The following is a 16,618-nucleotide window of genomic DNA, read 5'->3' as shown; positions in this document are numbered from 1 at the left end:
ATAGCAACTATTTTTGCAAGCATATATCTTTTTACAGAGGGGCATCCTTAACAACTATGAAACAGATTATTTTACTTAGTAATTATTTTGCTTACAGGTGCAACAAATACTAGCTATCATCCTTGTGCAAAAGCCCCAGATAAAAAGTTAGTTAAGTGCAGATGCCTGGGAAAAAAGTTTTCAAGAGCATCACAGCCATATAAATAGAAAATCTCAAATCCAGATTTTACAAAGGAAGTCAGGACAGTGTGGTGATATATGCAGAAAATATAATTCTACAGTACACACAATAAAATTTACCAATAAATAACTAATTTTAATGTATGTAATCTTTGTTTTAACTAAGGCAAAAAATCCATAAGTAGTAGTAAATCAGTGTCAAATGTACAAGAAAATCACACAAATAAAAAGAAAAGCAGGGAGATATCTCTAGAAACTCTATGCAAAGATAGAAGGCCAAGCTACTGGCATTTAGCAGGACCATCTTCAGGGTTTGTGGACTGCAACATGAAATGTTGATTAACTAAGCAAAAACCCCTAAATTAGAATGTCATTTTCCTCAAACCCCTGCCATTAACTGAAGGCTATTCATCCTCTCAGCTGTGGATTACACAGCTGTTAATAACAACCTTTGAAAATGAAACAAAATATTTTCATCTTACCTCTAACATAGCTTGTAATTTTCTCTCACTATTGTTAAAGTGTCTGAGACCACAGGATAGCCTTCAGTTGTTCTTAATATCACTAAAATGTACAGTTTCAAGAGCCAGAGCCACTAAAAATGAAAACACTAGTGCAGTTTTGAAAGTCTTGACTCTTTCAATTAAAACTTAACACCCTTCTAGAAGTGCAGTGATCTGTTTCAACAGAAGAGAGATGCTGATGTTGTATGGCTTAGAACGTCATATTGCCAAACCCTACACCTTAGCAGACCACATCAAATGAGACACTGACCAACAGTGGCATTCACAATGGGATTGTTACACTGCCCCCAGACTGCTGGCTTTCCTTTAACATCCTTCTTCTGTATTTCCATACAGAGCTGTGCTACTGCTGTTTGCTTACCATGTCTGCCCCAGCAGGGGAATGGGTCAGAACTTAGTCAAAAGTGGCCCTTTCCACCAGCTGATAGTGCTCCTCCACCCAGAAAGTAAAAAAGCATAATTCCTCTGCATTAGAAATCAGTGGGAAGATTTTGGTATAAGAGGAATGAGAGGGGAAAAGAGGTCAATGCAGTGGAGCTGTAAGGAGCACCTTGTGAACCCAGCACCATTTTATGCTGCAAGCTTTATTATGGGAGGAATGATCATTACATGAGAAGGGAAAAAAATAGAAAATCATTATGAGAAAACATTCAAATGGCATTGACCTCTGTTATCCAGACATTGGATCAGGCATTTGTAAACTCTCCCTATCCAGCTTTCCTCAGAGTTGCTCTAGATTCACAATGTGAGAACAGCAATTATTTTGAAATACCAGTTTAGTATTTGTCAGACACCTGCCCCCCCACTCTTCCTTCCCCATCTAAAACAACATCAACACTTACCTGCTTCTGGATCTGGAGGAATCCTCCACATATACAAATTGAAGTCATCAGAGCCCGAAAGGATATACTGTTAAGAACAAAAATAAAAGCAGTTTATCAAAGTATCACCTGAATGATGCTATTTTACAATTGATCTACTTCCTCCAAACCAAAAATGAGCAAAAAAGAATAATTTGCATAATTCTTTGCACCTCATTGATCAGTTTACATTTAAATGGGGATGAAGTACCAGCACAAAAATGTTGCCTGCATAAATGGACCAAAATTGAAAAGCATACTTCATATATCTAATATCTACTGCCCAAAGTATATGTTTGCTTTGCTAAATAATGCTATGAATTTTGGTTGGCTTTAATATAAGCTTGTCTATGTCCAGATCATACTCTTTATTTTTCAATCTGTAACTCTGGTCTTTTTTTGATGTTGAAGCCTTTGATAGCTTTTTTCCTCATCTCCCAAACTACCAACGAAAACTCCATCAAACACCTACCTAAGAAGAGAGCTGCCATGTCCATTACACACAAGCATGTCTATTACTCATTAATCCAGACATGTCTACCAAGACCATCAAAACTCAGTCACTAAGAATAATCTTGAACACCGCACAAAAAACAAAGCTAAACATTCACTGTCAGCAAGTCTCAAGTGCTTTAAAGCCGTGGCCCTCCGCCCCATTTATCACACTATTTATTTTTTTCCTGGTCATAGTTACTCTGAAGAGATGGGAGGCTGCCCTTTTTCAGCAGTACACAAATGATTAACAATGTCTTTATTGTGCAGAACTTCAGGCAATATGCAATTTAAAGTAGCTTAATATACTACAAGCAGGCACTGGAATGACAGGTGACATTTGACGTGGCAAAAAGCTTACGCCTCTCAGCTCTGAGAGGCCACAAACTGTGCCTTGTCTCCAAATACTTACTCTCCCATAAATGAGAGGGAGTACAGTTTATTTCTCTCTCAAATTAGAGATTAAATGACACACAGTGGAACCAATGGCAGATTCCAATTCCAGTTATACTGGTGTAGACAGTGTAAATAAAACTATTTCTCCACTAATGTTAGGCTGCAGTTTAATCAATACAGCCAAGAAGCTGGGTTTTTCATTTTATTATTATTAGGTAAGGGGAAAGGGAGAAAAATAAAGAAATAGACCCAGTTTGTCCCTTTTCTAACCTTTGATGGGAGACAAATTCTGTTTTGCTTGGCTCAAATATAACTGGTTTCTGCCTTTCATTCTCCAGGGAAACATAAAATCATCAGGCAAAGTAACACCAAGCAGTGAAGAGACAAGTTCTGGAACAACACAGGACTCAGAAGCAAATAAACACAAAATATACACTACCACAGAGAAAATGGCTATCAATTTGTTTGCATATTCTGTTTGCAATGCTAATTACATGAGTGCATTGTTTGGATGTTTCCTATCACAAAAATGCAATAACGAACCACTAAAATCCTTTCTCTGGTTTCCTGCTATCATAATCCAACCATTCTTTTTCCCCTCATCTTTAAGAGTGCAGGATGTGAGTAAGCACTTATGAATGCAATTCTGCTCGTTTTCTGACAGGTAAGAAGCACTGATCAAACAAAAGCTCCTTTAAAAGCTTGTGCACACTAGTTCAGAATCACTCATAAACCCATACTTTCCAAGCCAGAAAGTTATTTCTACAAGCCAACATGTTCAAACACTTAGGCAATTTACCTTCCAAGCTGACCTGACAGTGCCAGGAATATGTGCTTCCCCTTTCATTTGACTGCTCATAAAATGTTAGCCCACAGCAGGCTGAGCTGCTGTGCCAAAACTCCAAGGATTAGGGTTTATATAGGAAACATCCCAGCAATTAGAAAGAAAGCCCCTCTAATATGTTTTGTTAAAGAAATGCTACATGGAAAAAAAAGTCTCCTTTGTATAGAAATGTTGCCAATTGTTCCTATTTATTACAAATTGTGTTGTTGAAGCAGCAACTAATTTGCCAAGGACACATGACTAAAAACAGACTTGCAATTAAAACACCTGGAAAAGTCAGTATCTTGAATTTATGACCACATCTTTTTTTTTCTTCTTCTTTCCCCACATATCATAAACTAACAATGACAGGGCCCCAAAGTGACAGATTTCAGCTATCCTGCATGAGGCACACAGGACAGAAAAAACATGTTATGTACATGCCAGGAATGGAGTGTCTGTGAGACTCTTCAAACCTGCTTCCAAAATTATTTGCAGAGGAACACTCTTTATGTCCCATAAGACTCAATGACCAATTGTGCAGGAAATGTCATGTGTCACCGCTCTCAGAAAGCAATATACTTGATGCACTGTCAAGGGTGTAAACAGGAGAACAAGACAAGTGATTGTTTCCCCTATCTGGCATTTTTGAGGCCACACCTGGGGTATTGTGTCTGGCTTGGGTCCCCCAGTACAGGAGTGATATTAACAAATTGGACAGAGAACGGACAAGAGGGCTGCTGCAGCTGAAGGCCTGTGCCCTGCAGGGAAAACGTAAGAGAACTGTTTTTGTTTAGCCAGGAGAAAGGGAAGGGACAGAGTGGACCTCAACAGTTTCCCATTCTTCAAAGGAATACTGAGCAGCCAGGGACAGACTCTCCTCAGAGGCATGCAGCAGTGGATACTCAGCAATCAACAGTCACAAGTCACAGCAAGGGAAATTCCAGCTGAGCACAAAGGAACAGCAAGTTCAGGAGCATAACAAACACTGCAACTCAGCCCCAGAGAGATGGTGGAATCTCCACTCTTGCAAATCCAAAATTTACTTGAACAATTCCCTGAGCAATTGGATCTGAGAAGCAACTAAAGTCAGGCGATCTCCAGAGCTCTCTTCTGACTGTTTTTTTTCAAAGATTGCCAAAATAAAAATGGAAATAATTGTCTTGGTGGACTAGGCTTGGGCTTTGGGTTACAGAGGGGAGAGGAAGGAGGACATGAGAAATGAACAGTGTCAGGAAAACACCTGCCTGAAACCTTTACACTCCATCATGAAAGTACTAACGGCAAGACAGGCCACAGTGACGGGATCTGCAGCTCAGCACATGGACTTGCATAAATTAAAGTGATCACAATCTGGGGAACTTAAAGGAAGAAATTGATGAAGCACCTTAAAATGGTTTACAGAATCATAGAAGGGATGAGGCTGGAAGGGACCTTTGGAAGTCATCTGGTTCAGTCTACCTGTTCAGGCAGGGCCACCTAGGAGCTGACTTGCCAGGACTCATGCATCTCAGGATGACAGGCCTTTGAAGTATGGACATGCCCTCCTGCCCAGTGAAGGTGCAGCAGGGAAATGCATTCCCCACAGAGGTGAAATCAGCTTGACAAGTGAAGAGATTGCATTGTTTGAGAGCTCTGGTTATGTCATGAGGGGCAGCAGACATCGCTGCATGGAAGCTGCGCACATGCGTATAGAGAACCAGACCTACAGCGCAGATGAAAGGAGCGCTCTGGCATCCTTCAACCAGGAGGAGAGGAGGAAACGAGGGAATTAAATCCTTGCAAGCTTTCGAGAGATGGTCTACAGAAAGACTAAAGGCAAAGAGGAAAAATAATGCTTCATTTGCGCTGTACACCATAGCTTGCACTACATGGCAGCTAACCCAGTCCAGTTGTGAATTAAAAAAAGCTGCAGGTGCTGCAGCACCTTTCACCCAACAGGGCCAAGCGTCAGGAGTGGATTTATTTGTGTTGAGGAAACAGATTTATTTTCATCAGATTTTCTTGGATGGTTTGTTTACCATCTACAAGGAATCCCTGTATAGAGAAAGGCTACAAGGCAGGAACAGGCAGGGAAGATTAGACATGTCAGTGCTCTGCGCTCGCTTTGAATCAGACAAACCAAAGGATCCCATGGGATGGTTTTGTTACCTAATGCCAATAAGCATGATTTTTTAAATTCCATTTATTTTTATTAATTATAGGATCATGTAGCTTGGGAAAAACCTTTAACAAGCTACTAGCACCAGTAGGAAAAATGAAGGAACTCCTGAATTCCTGTTTTAAGATCCAGGACTGTCCACTTCATTATTTTTCCACAAGTTTTTTAGATTTAGGTTTTTCCTCAAAACAGTTGAGTTTGGTTTGTGATTCAAACCAGACATAAATATTTTGTAAAAGAGTCTGTAATTTAATATGGATGGGCTTCAGTTACTTTAGAGCAAGCCGATTGCCACTGAGGTACAAAGCAACAGGGATAGGAGGGTCTGATCTTCAGTCCACTGAAACACATGGTGAAGAGCTAAGTGCCTTGCTTCTTTTTCTCCTGTGTTATACACAGCCATCAGTGCAGTGGGGTGCAGTGATTGGAACCCTTGGATATACACAGGTGGTAACAAGGATGTATCTTTCAATTTATTTGAAATGTTTTTGTTAATGGAAGTGTTCTAGATTAAACCCTCGTTTTAACTCCTGTAGTATTTTACTTTGGTCTGTTTCAGCAGTATTACATGGCTTGAATTAACCTCTGTGCTTGGAGGTCTTGCTTATCTGGTGGTTATCTTTGATTCAACTGCGTATTTACAACATTTCTCCCAGAATTTCTTTTTCTCAAATGTTTTTGAAAACAAAATGGTTTTGAGAGGTGGGTTGTTTGTTTTTTGCTCTCCTTACTTTTTTCTGTTCCTCTAAGTCTAGCAGCAGAGATGTCTTGTATATTTGTATCAAGAATTAAAGTCCTAAAATAACTTTAAAAAAAAGGGGGGGGGCTTTCCTTTACAATTCTTCTACCTGTCTATGACAGTAAAGTACTCTGGAGTGAATTAAGAGAAAGCAAATAGGAATGAATTAAACATCTGCAATGCAATTATGTCCAGCCACAGAACAAGCTCAGCTCGGGATCTGAGCTGAAAAACTACTTATGGCTTTAATCTTGACACAAAACAGCCATTAGTAAATGCCAAAAACATTAACTGATAAAGTCATGTACACAAGTTTCATGTTGTAAGCAATGTGCTATGAGTAGTGAACTTTTAATATAAAATTAAATTTCATTTTGATGGTTAGGTCTGCCAATAATCACCAGAAATCGATCATATTCCACAAAATATCCAAGTATTTTGTATCTGCCATTACACTGCCACCACTGTAGCAGCTAGCATTGGTTTCTGCTCTCTTTCCCTGTAAGGATACCTTTGGGGTACATGTTTTCCTGCTGTTCTCACAACATAGGATTGAATTCCCAAATGCATTTGTCTTTTCCTGTAAGACTAGGTGATATGGGTCTGAAAAGTAGAAAGCAGTTTTTCTGGTCAAGACTAAGAGATTGCCAGAAGAACCTCATGACTGCAGCCATTGCAAGAACAATGTGCACATGAAGCTTCAAGGGTGAACACCCAAGCTGCCAAAGTCACAAACTGCATGACATTTGGAGAACAATCCTCAATTCCAATTAGTACTCTCTGCACAAGACAATCAGAACCTAAAGCCTCTAGAGAGCACAGCTGGACTGATGTTACTGGGACATTTACAGGACCATTTGTGAAAAGTTTTCTTTAATATATTCATTACTAATATAACAATAAACCAATATTTCACTGCACTAGTTCACAGCTGTAGAATAAGAATTAAGAAAACTAAGAAGTCAGTCCCTATTACTAGAAAAAGAAATAATTAGTATTAAGTTCACCAAACTCTAGTTAATAAGGCTCAAATCCTGAGAGAATGGAGTAGACTTCTTAAAATGAAGGAACAGAAAGGAAAAAAAAAAAAGAAGGGCTTGAGGAAGGGTAGATGAAAGAATATCATCCTGCATATGGTTAGGCTCCACTTTAATTGTGAACAAGGATTTTTGGTCTGGAGGGGATAGATCTCTAGCAGAGTACCTTCTATTCAGTCACTTGAAGAACAAAAGCCCAGATAATCAAATCACAGAGGCAAGCCAGGGGGAGGCAAAAATGTGCATTCACAGAGACAACTAAATAGCTCAGACATCAAGCACTGTCCTCCTTCCACCCTCCCCCCTAAAGACAGACTCAAGCTGAACATAACCTCAAGAACCACTGCAGTGCTGAATTAGGAATCAAACCAGACCCTGCACCGGGAGCTCAGATGTCTGGGGGGAACAGACCAATATTAAACCCACTTGATTCATTGTCTGCCTTTTTGCTGCTGTATCTGACCAGGACTTCAAAAATCAACATTTACAATATTCATGCAACCACAAGATTAGACAGAAAAAATGCTTGCTCTTAATACTGGAATTTTTTTTGAAGGACAGAGTCAGCTTCTATGCCTAGCTGTTAGCAACTATGACAGGAAAAGGCTTCCAGATGACTATGAGCTGCTGATTCAGAAGTTTGCCTTAGAAGGAAGAAAACTCTCAGGCATGGTTAGAGTCTGCTCCTGGGAGAAAACACCAATTCAATCTGGGTTTCAAGTACTCATAAAATGCTTAAACTGAAGCACCATCAGGAATCTGAAAGAATTACATTGGACTAGCACTCCCCACTCATTCCACTGTAACTCTTCTCATTTTCTCTCTCCCTAAGGAAATTACAACAGTTGATATAAATAAATGAAGATCTAATCTGCTTCTGTAGTCTAGTAACAGTAGCATTAGCATTGCATTTTGCAGAGTACTACCACTCTAGGGAATTTATTTTTTGTTCATAGCACTGCCAGTTTGAAAGCTTTCAAAATCCCACAAGCTACATTTCCTCAGTGCTACTAAATATGGATTATTTCAATAAAATGTTATCTAAATTGCATCTTATTTCAGTCTCCAATATCCACACTTTCTGCTCCCATAAAATATCATATTGCTTATGACCTATATCAGATTTTCGAGCTTTTGGCCCTAGATAAAGGACTAACAGACATGGATAATTTTTTCAAGTCTCTTGAATGGCCCTCCTAATGTAGGGGAGAACAAGAAGAATATAGGAGCCTGTCTTAAATGCACAAATCAAAAAGCACTATCACCATCTAATTATATACATGTTATATATATATGCATGCACAAACAACAGATAAAGGCACAGAAATTATAACCATTTTAAAAGCAAGTACTGCTAAGTTACTAGCAGGAAAATGCTTGTCAGATTTGAATTTCATGCTGCTGTTTACAGCTTTGAAAGAGACTAAACTTCTTAAATCTCAATTCCCACTCACTTGGGCATGTCTGCCCTTTCTTCAGAGGGGCCAATGAAACTTGGTGCAGAAAAGATAAGAGCAGACAGAATTTTTCTCAGGGTTTTAGTGAGCTGCCCCTTGGTTTCCTCAAGTAGTGCAAAACCCACATGCTGGGAGAGAAGCACAGAGGCACCCAAATTTGAAACAGTTAGGCTGGTGCTTTGCATATGTCCTTTAAGAGACAGGATGTATAGACCCTTTATTTTACCTGTAACATAACATAATTAATTAGTCGGGTGTATACTTTTGGTTCTTTTCCTAAGATAACAAATAAAGAATCTGGTTTGGGACAGTCTGTTAGGCTCAAGTCTTAATTCCTCGAGACTCCCACATCACTTCTGTGGTGGAATATACACTGATAAGTATTGAGGAAAACACAGTTTGACATGAACCATCACTGAAGTCTGAAAAACATTGTTTGTCCAAAATAGACTGGAATTCACAGCAATCAGCTGTGGAAAAGGAATCCATTTACATTAAGAATATAAAAACTATGTATTTATCCAAGGAGGAAAGGGTGTATTTATCCAAGGAGAAAAGGGTTCCTAAGTAAACAGGGCTTATGCCATTTTGTTCTTTGTGACAGCTCTCTGTCTCCAAGAACTTCTAAGGCCAACAGCCAGTTTCAAATTTAATAAAGAAGCTGAAGTTTCTGGAATTATGGACTTTACAGAAATATTCTTTTACAAAAGGGCAGCAGTCACACAGACAGGAGAGAGATACCCTGTAAGTAGCCACTGAAAACTAAGCAGTATCATAGACACATCCCACTAACTAAACATCAGGAAACCCCAAAGGGTTGAACCAAACAAAATCCCTGAGTGAACATGACAATCTGCTTCTCATGGAGCTATTTCAAGGGGGATAAGCAAGCTATAAACAAAAGGAAGCAAAGCATAAGAAAGCTGCCCTCATAAACACATGTATATCTGTGTGTGATTTTTATGTGTGTATATATAAATGTATGTGCAAAAAAACCACAACCATGAACACCAGTCTTGTTATATGTTACATTTTGTATGAGAGGTATTTGACAGAACACAAAAAATTTTTTTAGAGCTGATTCTAGACCTTTTGTGGTGTCAAGACTGCTCTCCACATCTTATGAAAAAAAAGCTTCCCCTGCTATTTTTCCATTTTAAAAAATGACTGACAATTTACAATTTGATCCTAATTTCATGTTGTCTGCATTTTCTGCAGGTAGAAAACCCACAGGTTTACTTTCAATTCATTTTTATTGTTAGAGTATCTACTAACCAGATAGGAAACAAGGTAGGGACACAACTATGGAGAAGGAAAAAACATTTTCCTATTCCAAAAGAATCAAGAAAGAAATAAGCAAGAAAACAACAGGGCAAAACAATTAAGGACAACAGTCAATTAGTCAGGTATTTCCATTTCTTTGCGATCCCTGATCTGTCAAAGCTGGTACTTTATGTTGATGAATCTAGGTGTTGATAAATCTAGGTTTTTAGTATAGAATTCCCACTGAGTACAGCTTGAAAGACTGCTGTAATCATCACTGGCTGACTTCCCCAGCAGGTCTGTTCCCACCCACATGTCTTCTGCTAACATTGGAACCCCTAACAGCAGTGGTCTGATTCAGTAGCTGCAGCAGTAAAACCTCATACAAATTGTCATGAGTCATTCAATATAGTATTGCCATTTCTGTATTTCAGCCAGATCCTGTAGGGTCAGATGGGTGCCAGCAGAGCCCAGGGGAAGTACAGGATGTCCCCTGAAGGGCACACTGCCTTGTTGGTACCTCAAACTGCAGCCCCAGCCAGAGTGGCTGCCTCCTTGTAGCAGCTCTCATTGTCACCAACTAGAGATTCTTCTCTCCACAGCAGTTAACCAGGAGATGACAAAATAATGAGCAGTCACCTGTGCAAGCCACTAACCTCTTATTCCCTTCTTTCAAAGAAAAAACCTAAAGAGGAGACATAACTGTGAAAGCTCTCTCTGAGATGTGTTTTGGAGAACTTATAGCTAAGAAAATAATTTGCCTACAAAGTATCTACACACACAACCTTTTATCTTCTACTTGATAATAAATTCTGGGGCACAAATTACAGTTCAGTTTTTGCTTTTTTTTTTCAATACTTAACAAATTCAAAGAAAGCTCACAACACTGTTAAAACAGACATCTTTTTTCACAACAGCTGGGACAGCCTGTACTCTTTACATACTACCCTGTACTCCTTGAGACTGCTTTTCAAGAGGCTGAGACTGGCACAAAACAGAGCTTAAAAGTTTTCCATCTCAGCCTGAGAATCAAACAGGTGAGTCCAAAAGGCTTTTTAACAACAGAAGCTTTGTTCCTCAGTAAGAGGCATGCCTATCTCATGAACTGGAAAAAGTAAAGCAGTGAGACACAGCAGACTGGAGAAATACAAATTGCTTCTAGTACATAAATTTCAAAGCCAAAAATTTGCATTCTCACTCCCTAAATCCCTACTCTTAGAAGCAGCCAACTCTGTGTGGGACAGTTTCAAATGCTTGCAGAAGCATCATTGAGAATAATCCATCAACATTTTTAGAGCTGCCTTTTTGTAATGCAGAAAGGCCAAAAGAGGAATTTTATTAATTAACAAAAGCAACTTAAAAATCCTTACCGAGTATTTCTATGGCAGGAAAAATACTTCTATTACATTACAAAGAAATCAACAAGTTTATCTGAGCATATGAGAAATGCTACTAACTACAGATCTCCCATGATGTACTATGAGGAACACAAAGCCTGCAAAATTCAGTCTCCTGAGTCTTGAGTTCTACTCCACCAGAATTTAATTTCAATATGGGTCCTTTTGGGCTTATGTATTGCTATGCAGATGTCTAAAATCCTCCCCTTAGGGCTTATAGGAACTCAGAAAAGGGAGACAGGAAATGGGGTTGGCTGGATGCACCAGGAATGGGGGAAGAGGCAATCAGAAAAAGAATGGTTAAAGAAAACTCATAGCTCCTGCTGTTGAGACCTTGACTCCAAAGAGGCATTTTCAGTATGACCCTCCCAATGTCAATTACCAAAAAAATGGGGGAAAACGAATAAGCAATTTCACTGCTGGATAAATCTCATGCATGGACTTTATATGTATGTATTACGCATATAGATAGAATTTAAACTGCTATTTAGATAAAGCAAACACCAAAATACAGTGTCATCAGTAATTCTTGGAAGAAACCAAATTTATGACCAAGTAAGACATCAATTTTCTTTTTATCCAAGCACAGCAACATATTTGCACACTGAATGCTTTTCATATATTAAGAAATGCTGACTGCAATAAGCTACTATTCATTAGGAAGTGTTCCATGCACAGGAAACTTAAAATGTATTCTCTAAAAGAATAATTGCATTTCTTCTTGCTAGTTCTTAAACCTAGACATTGATAAGCATTACTTCCTGTGATAAATGACCTTCAAATTAGATGACACAAAGAACACCACTGAAGAAAAGTTCTCTTTCTTTATAAAGGCAATATACAACCATGCAAGACCCCCAGCATCTGTACAGCTAACCTTGTTTTTGGAAGAGTTGCATTCGTGTAATAATTCTGTCCTGCAAAAAGCTGGCTTGTCCCTAACCAGGGCTATTCAGAACACAAATTTCAGCATAATGAGGACTGTAACTTTATAGGGAGTTGGAGCAGTCTTGCAGTACCATGAGCAGTGCATTCCTGAAACTCTCCTTTACCAGTGTAATGTCAACAGAAAAGGCTGAGTGGTGATGTAATGTCTGAGGGCATGCCAGAGTCAAGACGCTTTTTGTTTGATTCACAGGGTACAAGTTATTTCTCCCCACCCCCGCCTTTTTAAAACAGGCAATATGCAGTTGATTTTACAGCCACAAGCCTTATAGAGCCTCACATTATCTACACAGGGAGAAACAGGAATGAACCGATAGCATTCATCATTGTGACACAGGCAACAATTCTTGAGCAAGAAAACCTTTTGGACTATTTTAGTTTGGAGAGTGGTAGTGTTTTGTGGTTTCTTTCTGGGCCTTTTTTTTGCTGTTGCCCATCACTATAGCCCTGAGGCTCCTACACTTAAATACACATTTGGTTGGGTACCTAAAGTCCTGCAATACTTTCTGTATCCTCAGATAAAAGATAGTTTCTATACCAGTCTAGCAAATAAAAATCCTTAGTATTTGATCAATATTTCCAAAATTCTAATGCTGACAAGAAGAATAGAAACTCACCCAGCACTGTGACATGACTAGACAGTCTCACACATTTAATATTTGTATATAATTAAACACTTGTGCATACTAAAGTCAGTGGGACTTGAGTGTATAAATAAACTGTTTTTAAAATTGTGGACCTGGATGCCCAGAAGAATGGATAAATTATGTTCTCACACAAATCTCTATAGCCAACAAAGTCAGTGGGAAGCTGAGAGTCATGCTTGATCCATCCAGCCTATCTTACCCTTCCTCTCTTTCACAGCTGTATGATTGAAGTGAGCTCCTGGATAATGCAAACACCACATCATTTTGAACCTGTTTATGACTCAACATCAGAGCTCTTCCTCAAAAAGTAGAAAAATTGGTGTCATGTGAATAGGTCATTACACCAATGACAAGGACGAAAGAAAAAATTCTGAGAGGAGCACACAAAGGTAAGTTTAAATGGGTGCAAATAAAATATCAGCTAAACAATGCCTCTCAAGCTTTGGTAGTTGCAAGAAACAAGAAAAGCATGATGTGGCATTTCTAGGAAAATTGCTCATGTATATATATATATACACACACACACATACTGCTCATTGACTTTGAAATCAGGCTCACAAGGACTAGGACAATAACGCTTTTGGAGGCAAACAATAGTTGGCAAGGCCACAAAGAGAAAAAAAGCTGTTCATCCTCTAAGATCCCCATCACTTAGCTTGTGCTGCAACCCACAATACCTGCAACAACTCAAAATCACATAAGCATTTCAGAATGTATTCTTAAAAAAGAAGAAAACAAAACAAAAACATTGTAGTTAACAAGTGAGTCTTTCTGTATTTGGAACCTTAAAGCATTAATGATATATCATTCTTTGCTAAGAGGTTTCAATCTACTTGCATCTCAGATGCTCCAGTAAAAGGAGGTGCTATACAGGTCACTGCACACCTGCTGGTAGCAGGCTTCCCTCTAGAGTGACACATCAGGAGCTCTGGCTCCAAGTCCTTTTGAGTACCTATCACCATCTTTGAGCACTAAAAAAACAATACTGAGAAAATATTAGAAAATCTAACCCCCATCAACAGACAAACCAATCAAACTGTTCCCCAACTAGTAGTCTGTGTTTTGTTTCTGCAAAGAAATATCATCATTTTAATACACATACCTTGTCCAAGTAAGAACACTTCTGGTCATTTTGAGAACTTAAGCATTTGGCTTCTTAAGATATAAAGGCAATCTCCAAGAAAACTCTTAAGTTGTGTGCTTGCAGCTCAGAATCTGCTCATTTCTGCCATATCAGAATGCAATCCATTTGGAACAGGGTGTTATTTACCTTTACTGTAGATTTTCACCACTGTATCAAAACAAATTTCCAAAGGCAACCCAAAACTAGCAGTTACAGGGTTTTAAACCCTGATGGCCAAAATTTACAAGAAAACTTCCTGTGAGCAAACAGTTTGCTATGTACAAACTTCAGAGGAAGATTAGCAAAGGCTACAGTTCTGTGAGGAGCTGAGTCTTACAGAGCTGAAAGGCCATCTCTCCATCTCCCATCTATCTTCTGATCCCTATATCACATCCAAATGCTTGTCAGAACTCTGAGTGTCAGTACAAGTCATTAACCCAGGAAAATAAGTAAATGCTGCTGCCAAGTAAGGAAGTGGTATCAGTGAAAGGTCTTGCATTACCTCTGCTGGACAAGGCCTCCCCCTTTCATCAGTTCACTTTTTTCCCAATGCAACTGCATTCTAAACAGTGATGAGTTAAGGAGAATCCTTTCTTATCAGAGTTAAAATATAGTATAGAAATGCAACTTTATGAGATGCATTACCTGTGCAGACATCATATAATAGTTTTTGAACACAGGAGACTCCATTTTTAATTTACTGTGCTCTGTAAGAAAGGTACAACCTAACTATTTAAGAAAGCTTAAAACAGAAAAAAATATCAAGTTGGCAGTTTAATAAAGATGAAAAGAAGAATCAAAGACAAAATCAGAGGTTCAATGTGAAAAAATTGCTAAAGAAGCCTTCCTACCACAAGTGCCACTCACAATTGGAAAGCAACTTGCTAACCCACAAGTCCCTTCAAATGAGCCTTAGCCCACACAAAATTTTGATCCTGAGGAAATACAAGCAAGGTATTCTGTAAAGCTTACTTTGCATGGATCTCAAATGAGAGACATTCTTTGTAAATGCTAAGAACAGCAATATTAAAAGGGTGAGGCAACTGGAGCCAGATTAAACTGGATACAGAACTATTTCTTCTTTTGATGAATTCTGATTTGCAGGGGTGAAGACTTGCATACATTATACAAAAGCATACTCATTCTATAGAAGGGTGAAACTCAAAAAAATTATTATTTTGTTCACCTTGTCTATCTTAAAGTAGGTTCCAACTCTAATCTTCTTTTCTAGATATACCTGCAACTGCAATTTGGTTCCCTGTAAAAGGCAGTCCCTATAAAGGCTATCCCTAGTGTTGACAGTCTTAGCCACTGAATTTGAACATTACTGGACAGTTTCAGACAGAGTTGGAGCATGTGTTGGCATTTTCTGAATTCATTATCATTTTTCCTTCCAGTTAGAAGATGGGTATGAGCTTGTGTCTAAATGTCAAATTCCACATCTCTCTAACATTCCATAGAAAAGTTCATCTTCTCTATTAGCTTCGTATAGTTTTATGAGAGACTATAATAGTCTTTTGCTGATTTCCAACTCATTAACAGCATTACCTGCTGCTATTTATCTGAACAGAAGGTCTGTCAAGCCACAAGAATATAAAGGTTTTTTTAAATGCAGGCTCCTGAAGTATCGCATCAGCCTGATACAAAACAGACATACTCCTCCTCTTAAAATAACACCATACTCATCAGAAAATGCCTTAGAAAGCAGAGCAGCATATACTAAGACTTTTCTCTACATCTTTAGTAACAAATGAGAAGCCAAATTATGTGTCAGAGTGTACACATAATTTAAGCTCTACACTGAGTTCCAGAGGAGAAAAGTGTATTATCTTTAGGCTGACTAAATAATGGACCACAAATTGTCAGTAGTTTTCTTCTTAACCAACACTTGTGTTTTTCCAATGCTTTAAAGTAAGCCACTCAATTATTTTAAATGAGTTTCATTATCACATTTTCACATCTTGTCAAAAAATATTCAGAACTAAGGAATACTGCTCAAATTCAGTGACATGAATGTACTTCCTTCTTGCAATCTGAAAGAAGCTCAACTCTGCCTCCTGCAGCAGCAGCAATAGAATTAGTGATCAAGTTCTGACCACAGGAATTTTGCTGATGACAGTTAAGAAATTTTCAGATCATAGTTTGATACTATCATAGCTTGAAAATACGTATTTTGTCCTTAAACAGTGCTTGTGATTATTAAATACAGCTGTCCAAAGACAATATCTGGCTCTAGAATCATATGAACTTCTGTTAGCCACTTTATGTGTGACCTATTTCTTTGTGATCAGTAGTAGGGACAGAGTCCTGCCTCAGTGAAGTAACAGACTATTTCTTTCTAACCACCTGTCATCATCACTTACAGATCAGTGACTACAAAGTCCTATTCTACCTGATCTAGTAGTCAAGTATTAAAAGAGAAACATAATTTGAAATAAGAATTAATAACTCTATAAATACATAATATTTACATTTTGTGGAATTGCCTCTACGCCACTCTGTAACAAAACTGAAATGTAAGGAAGATGCTTCCTTATCATATGTAGATGAGTAGATAACATTGTATTAATTGGA

The 16,618-nt window shown here is 38.4% G+C and overlaps 1 protein-coding gene across 3 annotated transcripts in view; it reads right to left on the bottom strand.

Moving 5' to 3' along the window:
* The window catches only part of DCAF5 (DDB1 and CUL4 associated factor 5), a 67,141-nt gene that overhangs the window by 16,088 nt on the left and 34,435 nt on the right, over positions 1-16,618 (bottom strand). For all 3 annotated transcript variants that reach the window (XM_054634253.2, XM_077180301.1, XM_054634254.2), the window contains exon 7: positions 1,547-1,613. In XM_054634253.2, coding sequence (XP_054490228.1) covers positions 1,547-1,613 — 67 coding nt within the window. The remainder of the gene's footprint in view (positions 1-1,546; positions 1,614-16,618) is intronic.

The sequence above is a fragment of the Agelaius phoeniceus genome, chromosome 6, assembly GCF_051311805.1.
Source record: "Agelaius phoeniceus isolate bAgePho1 chromosome 6, bAgePho1.hap1, whole genome shotgun sequence".
Taxonomy (NCBI): domain Eukaryota; kingdom Metazoa; phylum Chordata; class Aves; order Passeriformes; family Icteridae; genus Agelaius; species Agelaius phoeniceus.
Note: the sequence above shows the minus strand (reverse complement) of the source record. Positions and strands in the feature narration are given on the sequence as shown.